At 39.6% G+C, this 25,809-nt stretch overlaps 1 protein-coding gene and 1 pseudogene across 9 annotated transcripts in view; one reads left to right on the top strand and one right to left on the bottom strand.

The window, feature by feature from the left end:
* The window catches only part of CPLANE1 (ciliogenesis and planar polarity effector 1), a 160,198-nt gene that overhangs the window by 20,921 nt on the left and 113,468 nt on the right, over window positions 1-25,809 (bottom strand). For 7 of the 9 annotated variants that reach the window (XM_033179384.1, XM_033179386.1, XM_033179388.1 and 4 more), the window contains 6 exons: window positions 21,114-21,278; window positions 17,864-17,894; window positions 17,254-17,382; window positions 6,001-6,166; window positions 2,545-2,603; window positions 1,384-1,551 (listed from right to left, as the gene is read on the bottom strand). In XM_033179384.1, coding sequence (XP_033035275.1) covers window positions 1,384-1,551; window positions 2,545-2,603; window positions 6,001-6,166; window positions 17,254-17,382; window positions 17,864-17,894; window positions 21,114-21,278 — 718 coding nt within the window. Of the gene's footprint in view, window positions 1-1,383; window positions 1,552-2,544; window positions 2,604-6,000; window positions 6,167-17,253; window positions 17,383-17,863; window positions 17,895-21,113; window positions 21,279-25,809 lie in introns of those variants that run through there. The other 2 variants (XM_033179385.1, XR_004429799.1) reach the window with 2 other exon arrangements.
* On the top strand, window positions 11,028-11,692 carry LOC117064640 (annotated as a pseudogene).

Below are 25,809 nucleotides of genomic sequence, written 5' to 3' on the forward strand. Positions count from 1 at the left end.
ACATCACACACTGGGGCCTATCATGGGGAGGGGGGAGGAGGGAGGGATTGCATTGGGGAGTTATACATGATATAAATGATGAATTGATGGGTGCTGACAAGTTGATGGGTGCAGCACACCAACATGGCATAAGTATACATATGTAACAAACCTGCACGTTATGCACATGTACCCTAGAACTTAAAGTATAATAATAAAAAAAAAAAAAAAAACAAATTATCCATATACTGGGCAGTTATATATGTATTTAATCCCTGGTTTATTCTAGAAAAGTCCCAATGGGAATCTTTGGTATTGGAAGTAAACTCCACAGTACACACACAAATGATCTGATTACATCTGGGTTTGTGTTGGTAGTATCTCCTCTAGGCTCTTAAATTATGTGATTATGTTTATAATTCTAATAATTCATTTTGTCAAAGGTGGTGATGCTTAACAACACTGTACTCCATTTCATGTTCACCTTATGATTATCAATAGAACTTTGCATGTTTGTTGACCATGCATAAGAAATTTTATACTTGGGTAGTTTTCTTCAGCGTTCTATGTTTAATTAATTACTGCCTAATGAACTCACATATAACCCCTCTGTAGGTGATTAAAGTGAAATACATGATAGTAGCTACAGTTGGCCGGGCGCGGTGGCTCAAGCCTGTAATCCCACCACTTTGGGAGGCCGAGACGGGCGGATCACGAGGTCAGGAGATTGAGACCATCCTGGTTAACACGGTGAAACCCCGTCTCTACTAAAAATACAAAAACTAGCCGGGCGAGGTGGCAGGCGCCTGTAGTCCCAGCTACTCGGGAGGCTGAGGCAGGAGAATGGCGTAAACCCAGGAGGCAGAGCTTGCAGTGAGCTGAGATCCGGCCACTGCACTCCAGTCCGGGCGACAGAGCGAGACCTCTCCTCAAAAAAAAAAAAAAAAAAAAAAAGTAGCTACAGTTGAATGAGCATAACTGGGCAGGTCTGGGGTGGGTAGCAGAAAGGGAAGTGGTAAGCAGCTGGGGACTGGCTGTTTCTGCAAGAGAGATGACAAATGGAAAAATAGGATGAGCAGTTAGGAGGCAAATTACGGAGGCAAATATTAACAACTAACTAAATAAAACAGGACTGCACACATATTAAATTTCATACTTCTGGAATACCTAAATGCTCTGTAAGCTTAGTGAGAAATGTAACACAATTTCTGCCTTTTTCCTTGGTGATTATATCAATGTATAAAGACCTCATGATTATGAGACTACTTTTTTTCCTTCACTTTATCATCACAACTCTAAGCAGGGTAAATGCAAATGCACTGAACTTAGGTCACAAAAGTGCTACATTTCTTCTTATCAGGCCTGACATTATCTTGCCAAATGGCATGTCAAACCTTGTCTTACCCTCTTGGAGAAGGACAGTGTTGACATCTGGAAGAGTGAGTAGGGCTGGGTTTGTTAGGCAATGGTTTCTGTGGTACAGTTGGTAGCTGTACTGACTCAGATAATAGTTCATTCATCAGACCGTATGCTTGTGAGATTCGACGACTGTAGTGTTCAGAGAGCAGCAATCTGTAGACAAAGAATTAAGCATCATTTACTAAGAGTCGCTAGTATCTTACTTCCATAAAATGGACACTCAGAAGAGTATCCAGAGGGAATATAGTGTTTGAAGATCACCTAGCATTTTCTTTCCTTTTTTTCTTTTTTTTTGAGACGGAGTTTCACTCTTGTCACCCAGGCTGGATTGCAATGGCACAATCTCGGCTCACTGCAATCTCCGCCTCCTGGGTTCAAGTGAGTCTCCTGCCTCAACCTCGTGAGTAACTGGGATTACAGGCACGGGGCCACCATGCCTGGCTAATTTCACTGAGCATTTTCTTTCTTCAACGCTTCTCACATCCTTCTATTTATCAGGTTTCTGAAAATGATTAGGCAGTATTATTAAAAGTACTTGTAGTGGGCCGGGCGCGGTGGCTCAAGCCTGTAATCCAAACACTTTGGGAGGCAGAGACGGGCGGATCATGAGGTCAGGAGATCGAGACTATCCTGGCTAATACGGTGAAACCCCGTCTCTACTAAAAAATACAAAAAACTAGCCGGGCGACGAGGCGGGCGCCTGTAGTCCCAGCTACTTGGGAGGCTGAGACAGGAGAATGGCATGAACCCGGGAGGCGGAGCTTGCAGTGAGCTGAGAGCCGGCCACTGCACTCCAGCCTGGGCGGCAGAGCAAGACTCCGTCTCAAAAAAAAAAAAAAAAAAAAAAGTACTTGTAGTTATGGTCTCTGGAGTATTTCCCAAATGCATGTAAATATCTGGCTTGGGAAAGGGAGAACAGCAGAAATAAAAGTCATAAAAACTGAATGAAACACATAATATTTGAAAGCAAATTTGAAAAAAGGGTAGTGAGTCTCATTATTTTCCTTGCAGTGATATCTTCCATAATTTTCTGTTTATTCACAAAAAAGAGACTATTGTGAACACAAAATTCCTAAGGCATTAACCTATGCCTTAGGCAGTAAGGAAGTCAGAGAGAATATACAGGGTTACAGCTACCAAACTCACCTGTCTTTTTCATGCTTCATCTTTTGTCTCAGCCTTATTTCCCTTGAAGTCATGTAAAGCTGCATAAGAAATATCCAGTTGATTCATTATTGTTCAATCCAAATAATTAAACCATTAGACATAATTCTGTTATTGAGGAAACAGTACAAAACACTGTGGTGTTTGATGAAGCTTCCTACTCTAGCACAAAACATAAAAATGTTAAATTAAAACATCATGTAATTAAAGTAAAAACCAAGTTAGGGAGGCGGCGGCAGGCGGATCACCTGAGGTCAGGAGTTCCTGACCAGCTTGGCCAACATGGTGAAACCTCGTCTCTACTAAAAGTACAAAAAGTAGCCAGGTATGTGGCACAGGCCTGCAATCTCAGCTACCCAGGAGGCAGAGGCGGCAGTGAACTGAAATCGCGCCACTGCACTCCAGCCTGGGCGACGGAGCAAGACTCCATTTCAAAATAAAGAAAAATTTAATAAATGGAATGCAAAATCTATTTCCTAGTTCAATTAATATATTTTATTGAGTTAATTAGGAGAGAACCTTATTTGGCTGCACAAAAAATGTGAAGTAGGAACATTTTAGGTGGAAGCACCTATGCTTTGTACTCAATCTTGTAACTAACCTCACCAAGAGCCTGTTAATAAAGCTGAAATTAGACATTTAAAATCATTTTTATGTTTTTTTTTTTTTTTTGAGACGGAGTCTCGCTCTGTCGCCCAGGCTGGAGTGCAGTGGCCGGATCTCTGCTCACTGCAAGCTCCGCCTCCCAGGTTTACGCCATTCTCCTGCCTCAGCCTCCCGAGTAACTAGGACTACAAGCGCCGGCCACCTCGCTCGGCTAGTTTTTTGTATTTTTTAGTAGAGACGGGGTTTCACTGTGTTAGCCAGGATGGTCTCGATCTCCTGACCTCGTGATCCGCCCGTCTCGGCCTCCCAAAGTGCTGGGATTACAGGCTTGAGCCACCGCGCCCGGCTATTTTTATGTTTTAAAATGTTTATCAGAAACCTACTACAGCGAATTGACTGTGACTTGTAAACTCTTCAAGTTATACACCAGAAGGCAAACAACAAATGTCAGACACATTACATATTATTCCAGAACATTAAGAACTATTGGTGTGAGTTACATGTGAGGTTCTTTTCACACACAATTATGTATATAAAAATGGACACTCAGAAGTAAACACACTTTTTCAAGGTCCTGTAGAGAAGTAATCACTAACAAATTAAAGGTCTTGTTGATTTCTAATAGAAATTCAAATGAAAATTTTAATTACATTAACACCTCACTAATCTCATCCAAACTTACCCAAATAGAAGTTAAAAAACAAAACAAAAAATGTCTGCAATCTTGAATGAGACCACAAAATCTATGAACCAAGCAGTTCTTAAACCCTTAGAGTTTACTTATTTTGAGACAAGAGCTCACTCTGCTGCCCAGGCAGGAGTGCAGTGGCATGATCACAACTCACTTTAACCTCCAACTCCTGGGCATAAGTGATCTTCTCACCTCGAGTAGTTAGGACTACAGGTGTGTGCCACTACATCTGGCTAATTTTCATTTTCTTATTTTTTATTTTTATTTTTTAGAGACGAGGTCTTACTATGTTGCCTAGGCTGGTCTTGAACTCCTGGCGTCAGGTGATCCTCCTATCTCGGACTCCCAAAGTGCTGGGGTTACAGACATGAGCCACTACTCCTGGCCAATTTATTCTAAATTTGGACACAATTCTAACCATCTTGGGTATTTACTTCACTGACAGCGAGAAGGTAATGTCAGAACCCATTCTACATTAGGCTGGGGGAACACACATACACACACACACACACACACATTCTTCTCTCAAATACACATGCACACACTTTAAGATTCTGGTCATGTACCTCAGTAGCCCTGAAGGCCACTACCATGTCTCCTGGGCTATCAAGAAAATGTTATGTTAACACCAATATACTCTTTTCAGAGACAGGTAAGTAAATTGCACACTTTAAACAATAGTTCACCTACTTTTGCAGCATTTGGTGTTTTAATGGAACAGTTTATCTGGAAAATTCACCAAAAGAATTTGTTATCCTAATGATGCTGAAAAAATGAAGGGATATTGTATTTTATTTCAGATTACAAAGTAAAAGATAAACTGTAATCTAAATGTAATTTTCATAGTAATGTGACTATCAAAGTAACAGTGCTTTGTTTTACCATCTGAAAAAAAATATACCTGACCTAACTATGGTGATGTCTGTATTTAGGGCTCAGTAAATAAACGCTGACAGTTTTAAAGACAGTTAAAAAAACAAAAACCACACACACAGAAGTGACATTGTTCTGTTGATACATGATTGGACAATTTTTTTTTTGTATTTTTTGTAGGTAACTTATTAACAGAAAATTAAGGGGCTTTTTATTTGTTAGCTTTTGCTTTATTTGTAGACACAGGGTCACCCTTTGTCTCCCAGGCTGGAGTGCAGTGGTATGATCATAGCTCGATACAGTCTCAAATTTCTGGGCTCAAATGATCCTCCTGCCTCAGCCTCTAGAGTAGCTGGGACTAAAAGTGTGTGCTACCACACCTGGCTAATTTCTGTTTTTTTTTTTTTTTGGTAGAGATGAGGTCTCACGATGTTGCCCAGGATGCTCTCAACTCTTGGTCAAAAGTGATCCTCTCACTTTGGTCTCCCAAAGTGCTGGGATTACAAGCATGAGCCACCATGCTGAGCCTCAAAGTTTTCTAAGCAAGTAAATTTTATAAACTAAGTAAGGGAGCAGGCATAGAAAAGTGAGTTTTTAAAATGGCTTTAATACACATAGTTGTTTCAACTGCCAATGACTCTCACTGAAAATTAAAGGAACAACTCCAACTGGTCACCCAATTACTCAACCTCCTCCTCTTGTTAAAATGCTATGGCCGGCCGGGCGCGGTGGCTCAAGCCTGTAATCCCAGCACTTTGGGAGGCTGAGACGGGCGGATCACGAGGTCAGGAGATCGAGACCATCCTGGCGAACACGGTGAAACCCCGTCTCTACTAAAAATACAAAAACTAGCCGGGCGAGGCGGCGGGCGCCTGTAGTCCCAGCTACTCGGGAGGCTGAGGCAGGAGAATGGCGGGAACCCGGGAGGCGGAGCTTGCAGTGAGCTGAGATCCGGCCACTGCACTCCAGTCCGGGCGACAGAGCGAGACTCCGCCTCAAAAAAAAAAAATAAAATAAAATAAAATGCTATGGCCATCATTAGCCTGGGGGACAAAAAAAATTTAAGATAATTCAGTATAACTTGGTTAGCACAATATCCGGTAACATTTTAAGGTAATTAACTTTTCCTGACTTAAGTAAAACATTTACTTTTCTATATGCCAAATTAAAAATGTGTCCAAATTATGTTCATCTTTTTCTTAAAATTTTGCCAGGAAAGTAATTACACATATTCTATAACTCCATTGCCCTTGACACTGCAGACTTACTGGATTGCTTCTGGGACAGAAAGGATCATGTTCTTGCCCTCTCTTTTCTGCCAGCTCATTTAAGTACTTTGCCATTCTTTCTTTTCGTTTTCTTTTCATCCAGGCTTGAATCTCTCTTCTTTCCTTGTCAGTTCTTTGTGAATGTCTGCCAGAAGAATGCTGAATTCTGAGAAATTTAACAAGACATCATTTGCTTTTAAATTTGTTATGCAGATAAGATATATCACGACTAAACACTATTTATCTGGAAATATTTTGCCCCATCTTCAAAAGCAGTATATACTTATGTTCTCTAGTCAACTCACTCCAATTTGTTACCTGAACTCCAGTGAAAAGGGACTCAGAAAGCTAACAACTTCTTTACAACATTTGCCTTAAACTCTTTTCCCTTCTTCTTTAAACTCTATCTTACTGGGTCTTTTCCTAACTCTCAGAAAACTATATAGCCTCCTGCATTGGCTCCTTTCTTCTCTGCTCACTGCTTCAAAACTAATGTCTTAAAGGTTCTCCTTTTGACTTTTTTTTTAACTTTTTAATTTTGTGGGTACATAGTAGATGTATATATTTATAGGGTACATGAGATATTTTGATACAGGTATGCAATGCATAATAATCACATCATGTAAAATGGGGAGGTTTTCACTTCTTTATCTATTAATGTAACTTATTCCCTGTACTGTTTCTATCACTTTCAAAACTTCTAATACAGGGCTGGGCTCAGTGGCTCACACCTGTAATCCCAGAACTCTGGGAGGCCAAGGCAGGTGGACTGCTTTAGCCCAGGAGTTCAAGGCCAGCCTGGGCAAGATGATGAGATGCCATCTCTATAAAAAAGAAAAAAAAAATTTGCTAGGTTGAATGGCACATGCCTGTAGTCCCAGCTACTCAGGAGACTGAGGTGGGTGGGAGGATCACTTGAGCCTGGGAGGTCGAAGCTGCAGTGAGCAGTGATCGTGCCACTGCATTCCAGCCTGGGTGACAAAGGAAGACTGTCTCAAAAAAACAAAACAATTGCAACACAGAGGTGACTTCCAACACTTGCCCTTCTGGATCTACTCCCATGCTTAGGTTCATGTCATACTTTCCATGGTCTGGCCCAAATTAATGGACTAAGCACGGCAGGGATACTGCGAAAGGCCCATTCCTGCAAGACACAGGTGACTCTGTGGGTAACTTGGCCTGAGGTCTTACCACTGACCCAGCTGAAACATTCATAAAACTACACAGTGCACTGAGACTCTGTCTCCCCCACCCTTTTTCCCTCTCCTTTGCAGGGAGGGCTGAGAGCTGCTTCGTAGTCTGATGCTTCTCCTTACTTCTTCCCCGCATTCTGCTATCCTCTCACAAGCATTTTCCCCAGTAAATCTCTTCTGCAGCTAAACCGACCTTAGCTTCTTGGAGGATCTGAACTAACATACATGTACTAGGAGTGGTCTGAGAAAATGGGTGGTGCAAAATGGGGATTTGGAGCCAGGTGCAGTGGCATGCACCTGTCGTCCCAGCTACTTGGGAGGCTGAAGTGGGACAATCATGAGTTTGAGCCTAGTTTGGTCAAAATAGCAAACCTCCGTCTCCAAAAAATAAAATTTTAAAAAATTTCTGTTTTAAAAGATGGGGACTTGGACAGATGCATCACCCAGTGATTGAAGAAGACACCCTCCTAAACAGAAGACTAGTCACAAATACAAACACTACATTTTATTCTGAATATCTGCTTTCCTTTTGAGACTCTGGAATCTTAACACATGGCAGGCAGTATCCTCCCAGTAAAACCCCAGGCACTGAGTTTCTAATGGGCTTGCCTGGTAGACATTTCACACATGTTGTCACAACTTGTTACTGGAGGAATTAAGTGCATTCTGTGTGACTCCACTGGGAAAAGACTCTTGGAAGTTTGTGCCTGATTTCCCCTGGAATTTACTCCATGTACCTTTTGCCTCCTGTTAGGATAAATTATAGCCATGAAAATGACTATTTGCTGAGTTCTGTGCATCCTCCTAGGTGATTTCTGAACCTGGGGGTGATCTTGGGGACTCCCAGCACAGGGTCAGCTCTACATCAGCACTGCAGTCTGATAGTTTTCCCCAATTTTATGGCATCCTCCCTTTTTCCTTCACAGGCATTTCTCCAAATAAATCTCTTGCTCATCAAAATCCCATCTGCTTTGCAGAGGACTTAAAACTAATATACCACTGAATATTACCACTCGATGTTTTTCTGCCACCTTATATCTAAAACTGCATTCTCTTTTTTATTTATTTATGTTTTTGAGATGGAGTTTCATTCTTGTTGCCCAGGCTGGAGTGCAATGGCACGATCTCCGCTCACTGCAACCTCTGCCTCCCAGGCTTAAGTGATTCTCCTGCCTCAGACTCCTGAGTAGCTGAGATTACAGAATTGCAGCACCATGCCCGGCTTTTTGTACTTTTAGTAGAAACGGGTTTTCACCATGTTAGCCAGGCTGGTCTTGAACTCCTGATCTCAGGTGATCTGCCCACCTCAGCCTCCCAAAATGCTGGGATTACAGGAGTGAGCCACTGAGCCCAGCCATTATTTAATTAAATTAATTAATTAAATTATTTATTTGTGTTTTTGAAACCTAGTCTCTACCAAAACTATAAAGACTAGCGGGATGCAGTGGCACATACCTGTAGTCCCAACTACTTGCAGGCTAAGGTGGGAGAATCACCTAAGCCTGGGGAGGTTGAGGCTGCAGTAAGCCATGATTGTGCCACTGCACCCCAGCCTGGGTGACAGACTGAGACCCTATCTCAAAAACCAAATAAACAAACAAAAGATATATTATGTCCTTCTCAGGGAAGGAAGCAAAATTAACAGAATGCAGGATTTAAAAGATATTTTTATTAAAAAAAAATTTTGAGATTGGGTTATGAGGCTGGCTAATTTTTATATTTTTGGTAGAGACTGGGTTTCCCTGTGTTGCCCCTGCATTCTTTATCCTGCTAAAGAAATCACCATCAACTCAGTCACCCAAGTAGAAAAGCTGTCACTCTTACCACCTGATAGCCTCCAAATGTTTACTTACACCTATTACCCTACACTCTCCATTCTGATCACCTCATCTCTAAACTACTGAAATAAGTCTTCTAACCGGCTCTAATTTCCATCTTAAAGCCCTGTGCTGCATGCAGATGGTGCCACCTGGAGCTTAAGGACCTGCATGCATGTATTACTGCTGAAAGAAATCATAAATAACAAAACAAATGGAAACGCATCCCATGCTCATTGATGGGTAGAATCAATATTGTGAAAATGACCATATTGCCAAAAGCAGTCTACAAATTCAATGCAATTCCTATCAAAATACCACCATAAGGGCCAGGCGAGGTGGCTCACACTTGTAATCCCAGCACTTTGGGAGGCCGAGGCGGGTGGATCACCTGAGGTCAGGAGTTCAAGATCAGCCTGGCCAACATGGCAAAATCCCATCTCTATTAAAAACGAACAAATTAGCTGGGTGTGGTGGTGCGGACCTGTAATCTCAGCTACTAGGGAGGCTGAGGCAGAAAAATTGCTTGAACCCAGGAGGTAGAGGTTGCAGTGAGCTGAGATTGTGCCACTGCACTCCAGCCTGGGCAACAAAGTGCGACTCTGTAAAAAAACAAAAACAAAAAAACAAAACAACAACAACAACAAAAAACCCCATCATCATTCTTCACAGAACTAGAAAAGACAATCCTAAAATTCATATGGAACCAAAAAAAGAGCCTGTATAGCCAAAGTAAGACAAAGCAAAAAGAATAAATCTGGAGGCATCACATTATGACTTCAAACTATAAGGCCATAGTCACCAAAACAGCACGGTACTGGTATAAAAATAGGCACGCAGACCAATGGAACAGAATAGAGAACCCAGAAATAAACCCAAATACTTACAGCCAACTGATCTTCCACAAAGCAAACAAAAACATAACGGGGGAAGGACACTCTATTCAACAAATGGTGCTGGGATAATTGGCAAGCCACATGTAGAAGAATAAAACTGGATCCTCATCTCTCACCTTATACAAAAATCAACTCAAGATGTATCAAGGACTTAAATCTAAGACCTGAAACCACAAAAATTCTAGAAGATAACACAGGAAAAATTCTTCTAGACAGTGGCTTATGCAAAGGCTTCATGACCAAGAATCCAAAAGCAAATGCAACAAAAACAATGATAAATAGGAGGAACTTAAACTAAAAAGTTTCTGCACAGCAAAAGAAACAATCAGCAAAGTAAACAGACAACTCACAGGGTGAGAGAAAATCTTCACAATCTATACATCCGACAAAGAACTAATACCCAGAATATACAAGGAACTCAAATAAATAAGCAAGAAAAAAAATCCCATCAAAACAATAGAGTTAAGGCATGAAGAGACAATTCACAAAAGAAGATATACAAATGGCCAACAATCATATGAAAAAATGCTCAACATCACTAATGATCAGGGAAATGCACATAAAAACCACAATGCGATACCATCATACTTCTGTAAGAATGAACATAATTAAAAAATCAAAAAACAATAGATGTTGGCAGCGATGCGGTTAAAAGGGAACACTCCTACACTGCTGGTGGGAATGTAAACTAATACAACCACTATGGAAAACAGTGTGGATATTCCTTAAAGAACTAAAAGTAGAACTACCATTTGATCTAGCAATCCCACTACTGGATATCTACCCAGAGGAAAAGAAGTCGTTATATGAAAAAGATACTTGCACACACGTTTATAGCAGCACAATTCACAATTGCAAAAATATGGAACCAGCCCAAATGCCCATCAAGCAATGAGTGGGTAAAGAAATTGTGGTACACATATACACCATGTCATACTATTCAGCCACCAAAAGGAATGAAATAATGGCATTCGCAGCAACCTGGATAGAATTGGAGACCATTATTCTAAGTGAAATAACTCAGGAATGGAAAACCAAACGTCGTATGCTCTCACTCAAAAGCTATGAGGAAACAAAGGCCTAAGAATGATATAATGGACTTCAGGGACTTGGGAGAAAGGGTAGGAGGTGGGTGAGGAATAAAGACTACAAATTGGGTACTGTTGAGGTTGATGGGTGCACCAAATCTCACAAATTACCACTGGAGAACTTACTCATGTAACCAAATACCACCTGTTCCCCCAAAACCTATGGAATTAAAAAAAAAAAAAAAAAAGAACCTGCATGTACACATCAAAGACAATGGCCAAGAACAAATTAAGGGGGCAGAAGTCCAGGAACGTATTTCACATTGCCAGCCACAACAACTTTAAGGCAAAAAACAAAGCAAAGCCAAGTGATTCTCCTGCCTCAGCTTCCCGAGTAGCTGGGATTACAGGCATGTGTCACCACGCCCGGCTAATTTTGTATTTTTAGTAGGGACGGGGTTTCACCATGTTGCCCAGGCTGATCTCGAATTTTTGACCTCAGGTAATGCACCTGCCTCGGCCTCCCAAAGTGCTGGGATTATAGGCGTGAGCCACTGCACCCAGCCCACTAATCTTAAAATATACATTATGAATGATGAAAAGTTAACAATGTGAATAAAGCATTTGTAAATATACAAAAGGAACTAGAGAACTTCTCAAAAGCCCTTTCTCTTGAACCTCTGCAAAAAGAACCAATTCCTCAGAAACATCACGAAAGCAAACCAGTTAATGTCGATGAAGCTGTAATACAGTTGTGATACAGTGTAATACAGTGATGTGATACAGTGTAATACAGTGATGATGCATCTAATTCCCCCCAAAAGACCAATACATTATATGTTTTATACAATTTTATTTTTAAAAATCTTAACGTGCAGGCACTGGCACATTTAAAAACAAACTACATAAACAGATCTTTCCTCCAATCTAGGAAAAATGGAAAGTCAGAAGTCAACAAAATGTGATAAACTTAAAGTACTAAAACAGAAGGCACTTCACCAAATCTGTTCATTGAAACAGTTATATATCCTTGCTTACATCTTTCACGTTATAGACTGCAGTGAATGTCTGTCTGGATAGAAGAACATACAGGAAATAGTTTCATGGCAATAAAAATGTAAGTCGAAGAAGTGACGAGTACTTTGCCAACGTATTTTGTTTTTGATAACCTTCCTTTGTTTTTGATAACTTTCCTTTTATAAGAGGAGAAAACAGGATTCAGAATTGGAAGAAAAGTTGAAATCGTAGAATGCAGCCAAGTACTTGGGGGATGGGGAGGTTGGAAGATATTAAATCGTTTTTCCCCTGAAGCAAAATGAAAAGAAAAAAAGCCCCTTCTTATCACCCCCTACTGCTTGTCAATAGGTTGAACTCAGTGATTCCCTCTGGTCTCCACACTCAGCTAGTCCCACTCTTCCCTTCTAATGCACAAACTCTAGTTACATCTAATTCCTTGCCCTTCACTTATAAATACAAGAACTGCTGTGAATGCCTTCTTTCACTGACTTTCTTCCCCGAGCTCAAATAAACACTGATATAACTTGGTCTTAGAGCTCTAAGAGGTGTGTGTGTGCGTGCGTGTGTGTGTGTGTGTGTCTGTTGTAAATGGGACTGCATTCTTGCTTTGGTTCTCCATAGAAATGCTACTGATTTTTGTATATTGATTTTGTATCCTGAAACTTTACTGAAGTCATTTATCAGTTGTAGGAGGCTTTTGGAGGAGTCTTTAGGTTTTCTAGGTATAGAATCATACTGTCATGGAAAAGAGATAATCTGAATTCTTATTTTCCTATTTCAATGCCTTGCATGTATTTATCTTACCTGATTGCTCTGGCTAGGACTTCCAGTACTATGTTATATAGAAATGGTAAGATTAAGCATCCTTGTCTTGTACCAGTTCTTAAGGTGAATGCTTCCAGCTTTTGCCCATTCAGTAAGATGTTGGCTGTGGGTGTGTCATAAATGGCTATTTATTGATTTGTGTATGTTGAACCAATCTTGCATCCTAGAAATGAGGCCTACTTGATTGTGGTGAATTAACAATCACCGCAATTTGATGTGCTGCTTTCGGTTTGCTGTATTTTGTTGAAGATTTTTGCTTCTATATTCATCAGGGATATTGGCCTACAGTTTTCCTTTTTCCTTGTGTCTTTGCCAGGTTTTGGTATCAGGGTGATGCCACCTTCATAGAATGACTGGGGATGAGTCTGTCCTTGATTTTTTAAAAAGAGTTTCAGTAGAATTCCTATCAGCTCTTATTTTATGTCTGGCAGAATACGGCTGTGAATCCATCCAGTCTCGGGCTTTTATTGGTTGGTGGGTTTTTTATCACTGATTCCATTTCAGGACTTCATATTGGTCTGTTCAGGGTTTCAAATTTCTTCCTGATTCAATGTTGGGAGGTTGTGTGTTTCCAGGAATTTACCCATTTCCTCTAGATTTTCTACTTTGTGCATACAGGTGTTCATAATAGTCTCAGGATCTTTTGTATCTCTGTGGGATCAGTTGTAATGTCACCTTTGTTGTTTCCTCTTTTTTTCTTTGTTAATGTAGCTAGTGGTCTATCAATCTAGTTATCCTTTCTAATAACCAACTTTTGGCTTTGTTGATTCTCTGTATGGATATTTGGTTCTCGATTTTGTTCACTTCTGCTCTGATTTTAGTTACGTATTTTGCTAGCTCTGGGGTTAACTTGTTCTTGTTTTTCTGTTTCCTCTATGTGTGATGTTAGATCACTAATTTGAAATCATTCTAACTTTTTGATGCAGGTGGTTAGTGCTATAAATTTTCCACTTTTTTTTTTTTTTTTTTTTTGAGAAAGAATTTTGCTCTTGTTGCCCAGGCTGGAGTGCAATGGCACGATCTTGGCTCACCACAACCCCTGCGTCCTAGGTTTAAGTGATTCTCCTGCCTCCGCCTCCCGAGTAGCTGGGATTACAGGCATGTGCCACCATGCCCAGCTAGTTTTATATTTTTAGTAGAGATGAGGTTTCTCCATGTTGATCAGGCTGGTCTCCAACTCCCAACCTCAGGTGATCTGCCCGCCTCAGCCTCCCAAAGTGCTGGGATTACAGGCGTGAGATACCATGCCCAGCCTCTAAATTTTCCTCTCAGTGTTGCTTTTGCTGCGTCACACCTGTAATCCCAGCACTTTGGAAAGTCGATGGGGACAGATCACAAGGTCAGGATATTGAGACCACCCTGGCCAATATGGTGAAACCCTGTCTCTATTAAAAGTATACAAATTAGCTGGGCGTGGTGGCATGTGCCTGTAATCCCAGCTACTCGGGAGGCTGAGGCAGGAATCACTTGAACCAGGGAGTCGGAGGTTGCAGTGAGCTGAGATCGCACCACTGCACTCCAGCCTGGCAACAGAGCGAGACTCCATCTCAAAAAAAAAAAACAACAACAACAACAACAACAACAAACCCATCAGAACTCGTGAAATAGTGTTTTTACTATCACGAGGACAGGACAGAGCAAACTACCTCCATGATTCAATTATCTTCACCAACATGTGGGGATTATGGGAACTACAATCCAAGATGAGATGTGGATGAGGAAACAACCAGACCATATCATTCTGCCCCGGCCCCTTCCAAATCTCATGTCTTCATAATTCAAAACACAATCATGTCCTTCCAACAGTCCCTCAAAGTCTTAACTCATTCTAGCATTAACTCCAAAGTCCAAGTCCAAAGTTTTATTTGAGACAAGGCAAATCCCTTCTGCCTATGAGCCTGTAAAATCAAAAGAAAGTTAGTTACTTCCTAGATACAATGGAGGTACTGGCATTGGGTAAAAACACCCGGTCCAAATAGGAGAAATTAGCCAAAACAAAGGGGCTATCAGCCTCATGCAAGTCCAAAATCCAATAGGGCAGTCATTAAACCTTAAAGTTCCAAAATGATCTTCTTTGACTCCATGTCTCACATTCAGGTCATGCTGATGCAAGAGGTGGGTTCCCATGGTCTTGGACAGCTCTGTCCCTGTGGCTTTGCAGGGTACAGCCCTCTGCCCCAGCTGCTTTCACAACTGGCATTATCTGTGACTTTTCCAGGCACATGGTGCAAGCTGTTGGTAAATCTACCATTCTGGGGTCTGAGGATGGTGGACCTCTTCTCACAGCTCCACTAGGCAGTGCCCCAGAAGGGAATCTGTGTGGGGGCACCAACCCCACATTTCCCTTCTGCACTGACCTAGCAGAGTTTCTCCATGAGAGCTCTGCCCTTGCAGCAAACTTCAGTCTGGGATTTCCATACATCCTCTGAAATCTACGAGGAGGTTCCCAAACCTCAATTCTTGACTTCTGTTCACCCACAAGCTCAACACCACATGGAGGCTGCCAACGTTTGGGGCTTGCACCCTCTGAAAGCCACAGCCCGAGCTGTATCTTGGTGCCTTCTACCCATGGCTAGAGAGGATAGGATGCAGGGCACCAAGTCCCTAGGCTGTACACAGCAGGGAGGGCCTGGGCCTGGCCCAGAACATCATTTTTCCCTCCTAGGCCTCTGGGCCTGTGATGGGAGGGGCTGCCATGAAGGTCTCTGACATGCCCTAGAGATATTTTCCCCATGGTCTTGGTGACTAACATTTGGCTTCCCATTATTTATGCAAATTTCTGCAGTGAGCTTGAATTTCTCCCCAGAAAATGGGTTTTTCTTTTATACTGCACTGTCAGGCTGCAAATTTTCCAAACTTTCATGCTCTGCTTCCTCTTGAATGCTCTGCCACTCTGCCACTTAGAGATTTCTTCCACCAGATACCCTAAATAATCTCTCTCAAGTTCAAAGTTCCACAAATCTCTAGGGCAGGAGCAAAATGCCACCAGTCTCTTTGCTAAAAGATAATAAGAATCACCTCCTCCAGTTTCCAACAAGTTCCTCTTCTTCATCTGAGACCACCTCTGCCTGGACCTTACTGTCCATATTGCTATCAGGCTTTTGGTCAAAGCCACTCAACAAGTCTCTATGAAGTTCCAAACTTTCCCACATCTTCCTGTCTTCTTCTGAACCCTACAAACTGTTCCAACCTCTGCCTGTTACCCTGTTCCAAAGTCGCTTCCACATTTTCAGGTATCTTTGCAGAAGCACCCCACTCTCTGTGGTACCAATTTACTATATTAGTCTGTTCTTACACTGCTAAATAAGACATACCTGAAACTGAATAATTTATAAAGGTATAAAGGAAAGAGGTGTAATTAACTCACAGTTCAGCATGGCTGGGGAGGCCTCAGGAAACTTAAAATCATGGCAGAAGGGGAAGCAAACATATCCTTCTTCATATGATGGTAGGAAGGAGAAGAATGAGTGCCCACTGAAGGAGGAAGTCCCTTATAATACCATCAGTTATTGTGAGAACTCACTCACTATCATGAGAACAGGATAGGGCAAACTGTCCCCATGATTCAATTATCTCCACCTGATCCCTCCCATGACACATGGGAATTATGGGAACTACAATTCAAGATGAGATTTGGATGGGGACACAGCCAAATCATATCAGTCAGATTTCAGGGTTTTTTAAAAAATTTATTGAGACTTGCTTTACAGCCAAGCATTTGGTCAATCTTGGAGTATATTCCATGTGCAGATGAAAAGAATGTATATTCTGGGGTTGATGGGTGGAGCATTCTGCAGATGTCGATTAGGTTCAATTGATCAAGTGTCTAATTTAATTCTAGAATGTGTTAGTTTTCTGCTTTGATGATAGGTCTAAATTTGTCAGTGGGGCGTTAAAGTCCCCCACTATTACTATGTGGTTGCCTAACTAGTTTCATAGGTCTGTAAGTACTTATTTTATGAATCTAGGTGTTCCAATGTTGAATGCTTATATATTTAGGATAGTTAAGTCTTTTTGTTGAATTGAACTCTTTATCATTATGTAAAACCTTTCTTTGTCCTTTTTTACTGCTGTTGGTTTAAAGTCTGTTCTATCTGATATAAAAACAGTAGCGCCTGATCTTTTTTGTTTTCCATTTGCATGATAGATCAGAAAAGCTATTTAAAATGTATTCTAAGGGTTAATTTTAGGATAAAGTGCTATGAACTAAATCATTAATTACTTCTAGTAAGAGATAGGATTAAATGTATGTTGTACTTAGAGTGATTCTTGGGAAAACTCACAGGATACAGTTATATACTATAAATTGTTAGGGAAAAGGGAAGACTGACACATATACATAACAAAACATGAAGAAAAAATCTATTCTATGCTTCAGATTTTTTTCATAAAAATCACATTAAAATATGACAAGTTTTGAACATTCTTGAATGAGAAGCATTTTAAGCAGGTTAAAAATGAATTATTCAATGATTACCTGGAGGTGCGCTTAGCTTGTTCTGTTAAGCCCAGCTCTTCACTGGAAACTCCGTCTTTAGTTATAAGGTCATCAATAATGTCTGCAATATCAGTCAATCCAGTCATCTGGAGTGGATCTACTGAAGCACTTCATTTGCAAATGTAATTTAAGAAATATAAATCAGTATCTACAACTGAATTACATCAAGCAAAAATAAACATGTAACAAATAAACACAAAATGATAAACATATATCTACTGTTCCTTCTATTTCTGCAATTCTAGTATCTCTCATCAACAAAAAGTAATGACTTAGATTTTCTTTAAAAAGGAAACATATGGCCCAGAAGAAAACCTCTATAGATTCTGCCTGTTTAAATTTGATCTATATTTATATAAGAAAATATAGTAACTATAGTCTATTGAATTCTAATTACTTGTGCTAAAACAGTAAGGGATATAGCAATCCTCAATTTCTTAAAAATATTCCATACCCAATGAAAACTTATATTCCTTTAAACCACAAAGATATGTATAACGTAAAAATTCACACACACATGAACAACAAAATTTCCACTATCTACACCCAACTTTAAAGAAAATCATGAATTAACACTTAAGATATTTACCTCTCAAATAATTCATCATTGCTATTCATACCTAAAAAAAAAATCATTATTAATAAAAATTTTGGGTCATTTTTTTTTGCTGTCAACTGTTAATCTAATTTAGAAATTATATAACCAGAAATTAAATTAAAATACTTTTAAACCTCCAAATTGGTTTACAGATATATATTTACAGCATATTTATCCTCCTCTGGAATATGCTACCTGATAGTGAATACTGTCTACATGTTTTTTAAGACCATGTCTCACTCTGTCACCCAGGCTAAGCGCAGGTCATGGCACACTACAATCTCTGCCTCCAGGCTCAAGCGAACCTCCCACCTTAACGTCCTAAATGGCTGGGATTACAAGTGCGTGCTGCAATGCAGGCTAATTTTTGCATTTTTTGTAGATATGGGGTCTTGCTGTGTTGCCCAGGCTGGTCTCCAACTATTGAGCTCAAATGATTCACCTGCCTTGGCCTCCCAAAGTGCTGAGATTACAGGCATGGGCCATTGCACCCAGCTGGTATAATATTATTACTTTTCTATCCTGAGTACTCAGTATAATATATGTCAGAAGGTACAACCCTTCTTTGCTTAGTACACAGTTTAGAGTGCTGGAGTGCAATTTACTTTATAAAATATACACAAACAAAAAACAAACCTTTGGTGATCTGAAAGTAATATATTTCAGAAAATATCTTATTTAAATCCAAGGAGCAATTTACCTGCAAGAATGTAACCCAAAATATAATTTTTTGTTGTTGTTGTTTTGTTTTGTTTTGTTTTGAGACGGAGTCTCGCTCTGTTGCCCGGGCTGGAGTGCAGTGGCCGGATCTCAGGTCACTGCAAGCTCCGCCTCCCGGGTTCACGCCATTCTCCTGCCTCAGCCTCCCAAGTAGCTGGGACTACAGGCGCCTGCCACCTCGCCCAGCTAGTTTTTTTGTATTTTTTTAGTAGAGACGGGGTTTCACTGTGTTAGCCAGGATGGTCTCAATCTCCTGACCTCGTGATCCGCCCGTCTCGGCCTCCCAAAGTGCTGGGATTACAGACTTGAGCCACCGCGCCCAGCCCAAAATATAATTTTTAAGTCTTGTCCATTATTAACTATATGTTTTCAAAGAAAAACACTTAATCTATTCAATCTTCTATATGTTTAATTCTAAAAACAGAACTGAATTAATTTGGGAAAAGTGTTCTGACATCTCTTCTCAAAAAATATTCCTTAAGATTTTATTATCTTAAGATAAACCAAATCTGTCCTTAAGACTTATACATTCACATGGTTTTAATATGAAATACCTGTTTTCTTGAAAGTACATTGTTCTATTTAATTTATTAACCTCCAGATCAAGCATTTTATTTTTGTTCTCAGAATCTGGGCATCTGTGGGTTCTTAAGGATGACTAATTCAATTAAATAAGAGAGAAATACCTTACATAAATCTAAGGTTAGTGTAATAGTAACAGTACTACCCTTAATAGCTTTTTGCTAGGTAGAAAAAGATATTAATCCTATGTACTTAGAAAAGAGAGGGTCCATTAAAGAGACACTTTCTATCAGTATTTGAGAGGCCCCTACTGGCCTATTCATGAAAAAAAGCTTGAAGGATTCTCTTCCAATACTGACTGGGCTGCATATGGGGAAGCAGATGAGATTAGTGAAGATGGTGACCTCTTGGGTTAAAGGTTGAAGTGTTTGTTAAGTAACAAGTTGCCCTTTCTACTATTAGTAACCCAGGATCAGTAACCCACGGCCACAGTACCTGTTTACTACCAAGTAAACGTTCTTAAAACATTATGAGATTTATGCATGGACTTTTTTTTTTTTTTTTTAGCTCATCAGCTATTGTTAGCGTTAGGGTATTTTACGTGTGGCCCAAGACAATTCTTCTTCTTCCAATGTGGTGCAGGGAAGCCAAAAGGTTGGAGTCTAGACTTTGACATCAGACCTAGTTATATCTTTGCCTTAGACTCTGGCAACACTAAACAACCATGTTCCCCCTCTCCTCCTCTTTTACCCACCTAGTCACTGAGTACCATCAGTTACTAATTCAAAATGTCTCGTTTCTTCTATTTCTTTCCCATAACACTAGCCAGGCCCTCATTATTTCCCAGGTCAGATTTTAGTAGCCTCCTCAGTGGTCTCTATGCTTCCATTCTATTTTTCCTCAAAACCTCCTCATTTTACTTCTCTGCCTGGAATTCTCCCATGATTCCCAAGTATAAAATGGAGTGTAAACTTCTCAGATATAATTGGAACCCTCTACCATCTAGCCATACAAATCCTGTTTAACCTCATTTGTCAATCCTATCCCAGAGAAGAGAAGAGAAAAGCTATCAGTGACCAAGAAAATGAAACAAGATTCTGAGATGCTTTATACATGATATTCAGTCTTCACAACTCTGTGAAGTGGAAATTATTATCCCCATATGTTGATGACTAAAACATACATGGCATCTAGAAAGAACTGAGAAAATCATTACAAGATTTAAAGTCAGCTTACTAATAGCTTTTCTTTAAGTAACAGTAATGTCATTCAAAATAGCATTTTTACTATTTATATCACTTTAATAATGGTAATAGAACATATACTAAACACTCAGTAAAATCATTTTAATTGACCATCAATATCTGAGAGAAAAAAACATATTTCCAAGCCACTGTCAGTGATTGAACTGATGTATTTACTATGTCCTATTATTCATAGGATAAAATGTATTCATTAGGACTAAAGAATAGCAGTTTTAATTGCTACCTCCAAATGAAATGAAACAAAAAGTGGCACTAAATCCTTCTAAATCTCAATCTCCTCAACTGTAAAATGGGAATAATAATAGTGTCTACACCTCATAGGTCAGGCTTAAACCAGAATCTACGCATATAAAACAGTGATGTTTGGCACATGGTAGAGGTGCAAGAAAAGATAGATACTATTTTGTTTTCAAATTAAAATTCAAAGTTCTTTTAATTGGAAGAGTTTTAGTTTTTCAATTTTTGTAAAAGTCAACTATTATAGTAATTCCAGTTGCTATATATTTCATATTAATAAGTTACACCAAGATATGATACATGATTGCATTATGTTTTATGAAGGTGACAAGATGTCACAGTTCTTCATGTGAATAGCAAGTTTTAACTTTCCTTCTCCTAAAATATTACAAAATGACTTCACAAACCTTTCATAACTGTATTTCTAGTAAATCACATTCAGTAACATTATAATGGAGAATAAGAGTATGTGTAAATGAAAAAGTGAAGAACAATACCAGGAGAAGTAGTATTCTGATCACTGGAAAGGCTGACAGCTGAATCGGCAGTAGGAAACACACAGGTTTTCTGACCAGAATAATTTTCTGTTATTGAAAATTCAGGTTCTGAAGTCTCCTTTTTGTCACTTTGATCTTCTTCATCCATATGTGTCAAAAAACGCACTAATCCAGAGTATATATTACAATTAAAATAAAATAGTAGAGAAAAAAAGATCACATGGAAAAGACAACAATTTTGCTAATACTTCCGACTGGCAACATAGATATTAGAAGTTTACCACATATTATGCTGATAGCTTTCTACTGTATAATGAATTTAATAAAAAATTTGAAGTTAAAGCTCTCCCACAGTAAATAAACCATAAAATTTATTATCAACTTCATTAAACGTGGCAGACTGAGCTGAAGTACACAGGCCTATGCCCTTCCATAAAAACACAGACATGCTAAATTACAAAAAATATATATATTTAATATACAACCAATCTTTCTAAACAGAGAAATCCCCTGGTGCCAGAAAAGAAAAAGGAACTCAAAGCTGGAGCAATAAGTGGGCAATGATGCTAGGATAGTCTACTGAGGAATAGGAGATGTGGTTTCTGCAGACTGCAATGAGGGAAAAACTGAGCTACCTTCATTTATCTTAGAGCACTGAAGGACAGCTTTGTCCATAAAATAGGAATAAGAAAATCTCTCCCCTGGTGAAACAGCAAATAAGTTTTCTATCTGCATGGACAGTAGCTGAGAGAAAAATAAAAGTCAACTTAGAGAAATCAAAATCTCTGACTTGCCACAAGCATGAACAGGGTCTGAATTTCTACCATCAATACAGTACAGCAACCCCAAGTGAAGAAATGTATACTAAAATTTGTTTCAATTTTTTCCTACATTGTTCAATGATAGCAAAAAGCAAATGCAAAACTACTCCAGAGACAAATACATATAATCTAGCAGAACTTCTACTAATCGTAAGCCCATGATAAAAAATTACAAATCACACAAAGGAACAACCAATCATGAAAGAGAGTCAGTATGCAGATTCAATAATTGATAATGTGCACATATGAAATACAACAATCAGAAAAGGTTAGTCATAAAACATGACTAAAATTATTAAACAGATAAAGCATAGGAACAGCAATAAAAAAAAACAGGACAGGACATCCAAAGAGCAGATAGATCTGAAAAAGAAATAAATACAACTTCTAGATATTAAATGTAGCCACCAAAATTAAAATCATAATGAATAGCTAAAACAGCAAAGACATAGCAAAAAAGAGAATTAGTAAACTAAAAGACAGACCTGAGGAAATCATACTGAGTGCACCACTGATAAAGGGAGGAAATTATGCAGAAGAGGTTAAAAGAGATAAGGAGGCCAGGTGTGGTGGCTCACACCTGTAATCCCAGCATTTTGGGAGGCCGAGGTGGGCAGATCACCTGAGGTCAGGAGTTCGAGACTGGCCTGACCAAAATGGAGAAACCCTGTCTCTACTACAAATACAAAAAATTTGCCAGGGGTGGTGGCACATGCCCGTAATCGCAGCTACTCAGAAAGCTGAGAACCACTTGAACCCATAAGGTGGGGGTTGCGGTGAGCTGAGATCATGTCATTGCACTCCAGCCTAGACAACAAGAGCGAAACTGTCTCAAAAAAAAAAAAAAGATATAAGTAACAGAGTGAGAAGGTCCAACACACCTCTAATAGGTGTTTTAGAAAGAAAAGAAAAAATGGGGAGGAAGCAGTACTTCAAAATATTATGGGTGAAAAGTACCCAAAGTTAAATCTTAATACTAAAGAATCATTCCTACTCCAATAGAAGGTAAATAAAAGAAATATGGCTGGGCCCGGTGGCTCACACCTGCAATCCCAGCACTTTGGGAGGCCAAGGCGGGTGGATCACAAGATCAGGAGATTGAGACCATCCTGGCTAACACAGGGAAACTCCATGTCTACTAAAAACACAAAAAATTAGCCAGGCATGGTGGCAGGCGCCTGTAGTCCCAGCTACTCGGGAGGCTGAGGCAGAGTATTGCTTGAACCCGGGAGGCAGAGGCTGCAGTGAGCTGAGATCATGCCACTGCACTCTGACAGAGTGAGACTCCATCTCAAAAAACAAACAAACAAAAAAAAGAAGTGGATCTAAGAAGCAACTGTGGGCAACAATAGCAGAGAAGAGAAAATATCAGAGAGCATCTCAGGCAATAAAAGGTGTCATGAAACTTGTTTCGGTTTTATACGTTTGTTGCCTACATATTTACATTATTTAAATTAGAAATTTTAAAATGAAGTAATTGTTGGCAAAGAAAATGACAAATATGGAGAAATCCTAACTAAGCACTGACTTAAAAAATAAAAGGCAAGGGGAACTAAATGGGAGGGTTAAAAACAGAGTAGATCTACAAATATTTGAAAACAGTATCAGAGGCTGGGTCGGTGGCTCACACCTGTAATCTCAACACTTTGGGAGGCCGAGACGGGCGGATCACAAGGTCAAGAGATTGAGACCATCCTGGCCAACATGGTGAAACCCCATCTCTACTGAAAATAGAAAAAATTAGCTGGGCGTGGTGGTGTGCACCTGTAGTCCCAGCTACTCGGGAGGCTGAGGCAGGAAAATTGCTTGAACCTGGGAGGCAGTGGTTGTAGTGAGCTGAGATCACACCACTGCACTCTCCATCCTGGGCCACAGTGCGAGACTCTCAAAAACAAACAAACAAACAAAAAAAAAAACAGTATCAGAGAAGATGGAGGGAACAAATCAGTGCTAAAAAGGTCTAAAGTCCTTATATTGTTTGGGAGGTAGATATATTTACCTTAATTTAAAAAGAAAAAACTTTTGAGATGGTGTCTCACTATGTTGTCCAGGTTGGAGTGTAGTGGCTATTCATAGGTGTGATGATAGCATACTACAATCTTTAATTCTTGGGCTCGAGTGATCCTCCCACCTCAGCCTCCCAAATAGCTGGGACTACACGTATGCACCACCATGTCCAACTTCACCTTAAATTTTAACTCAACTATGAATGTTAAAAATTCAAGAATAACCACTAAAAATTAAAAATCAAATGTATAATTTCTGAATCAATACAGTAGGAAAGACAGAAAATAGAAAACTCAATCCAATAAAAGGCAAAAAAGAGGAACAAAAAATAAAGGAAAAAAATGGCAAAAAAACCCCATGAAATAAGATATTAGAAATAAGCACAAATATATCAGTAAATACAATAAATGAATACTGATTATGCTTGCTGGTTAAAAAAGATTGTCTAGGTCGGGCACGGTGGCTCAAGCCTGTAATCCCAGCACTTTGGGAGGCCGAGACGGGCGGATCACGAGGTCAGGAGATCGAGACCATCCTGGCTAACCCGGTGAAACCCTGTCTCTACTAAAAAATACAAAAAAACTAGCCGGGCGAGGTGGTGGGCGCCTGTAGTCCCAGCTACTGGGGAGGCTGAGGCAGGAGAATGGTGTAAACCCGGGAGGCGGAGCTTGTAGTGAGCCGAGATCGCGCCACTGCACTCCAGTCTTGGCGACAGAGCGAGACTCCGTCTCAAGAAAATAAAAAATAAAAAAATAAGAAAAAAATAAAAAAGATTGTCTAATTATTTAAAGGAATGAAATCTTGGTAGATGCTGGACACAACTACAACATAATCAAACAGCCTGAAAGTAAAGGGATATCCAATTTACAAGAAATACGGAGGAGAAAACGACACATTAAATGACATCACAGAGACTCAATTAGCAAAACTCAGACTCTGAAAAACACTTCAGAACAAATATCTTGTTTCTTCAACAAAGAAAACTTCAAGGAAGAAAAAGCAGAGAAGGAACCCAGAAGTAAAGAGACTTACAAGCCATCAACCAATGGCCACATATAGATATTACCTGGGTTCCAACTATAATAATTAAAAAGTTTTTTTTGTTTTTTTGTTTTTTGAGACGGAGTCTCGCTCTGTCGCCCAGGCTGGAGTGCAGTGGCATGATCTCGGCTCACTGCAACCTCTGCCTCCTGGGCTTCAAGCAATTCTCCTGCCTCAGCCTCCTGAGTAGCTGCGACTATAGGTGCCCACCACCACACCAGGCTAATTTTTGTATTTTTAGTAGAGACAGGGTTTCACCATATTGGCCAGGCTGGTTTTAAACTCCTGATCTTGTGATCCGCCTGCCTCAGCCTCCCAAAGTGCTGGGATTACAGGTGTGAGAAACCATACCCGGCCTAAAAAGCTATTTTTTGAAACAAGACAATCGGCAACATTTGAACCCTGATTAGATATATAAGTATATTAAGAATTTTTTAAAGGACTGTCAATATTATTGTGCTTATATTTTAAAAATGGACCTGATCTTTTAGAGATACATATAAAATATTTATATATAAAATAACGTGCTGTCTGGGTTTCACTTCAAAATAATCAAGAAAAAGGTGGGAAGAGTGGGTGGGTGTGGGTAGGTGTTTAGGTAAAAAATGGATTGGCCATGAGTTGATAATGATTAAAGTTTGTTGTTGAGTATATGAAAGTTAATTGTATGATTCTGTCTTCTATTAAAATAGCATAGAAATTTTACATAAAATTTTAAAAAATAAAACATATCAAAAAGTTATACCAGAACACAGGGGTAGTAATGTTCATATTAAACAAAATTGACTATAAGTCAAAAAGGATTATTGGGAATAATTACTTAATGA

The sequence above is a fragment of the Trachypithecus francoisi genome, unplaced genomic scaffold, assembly GCF_009764315.1.
Source record: "Trachypithecus francoisi isolate TF-2019V2 unplaced genomic scaffold, Tfra_2.0 Lachesis_group2, whole genome shotgun sequence".
In the NCBI taxonomy this organism is placed as follows: domain Eukaryota; kingdom Metazoa; phylum Chordata; class Mammalia; order Primates; family Cercopithecidae; genus Trachypithecus; species Trachypithecus francoisi.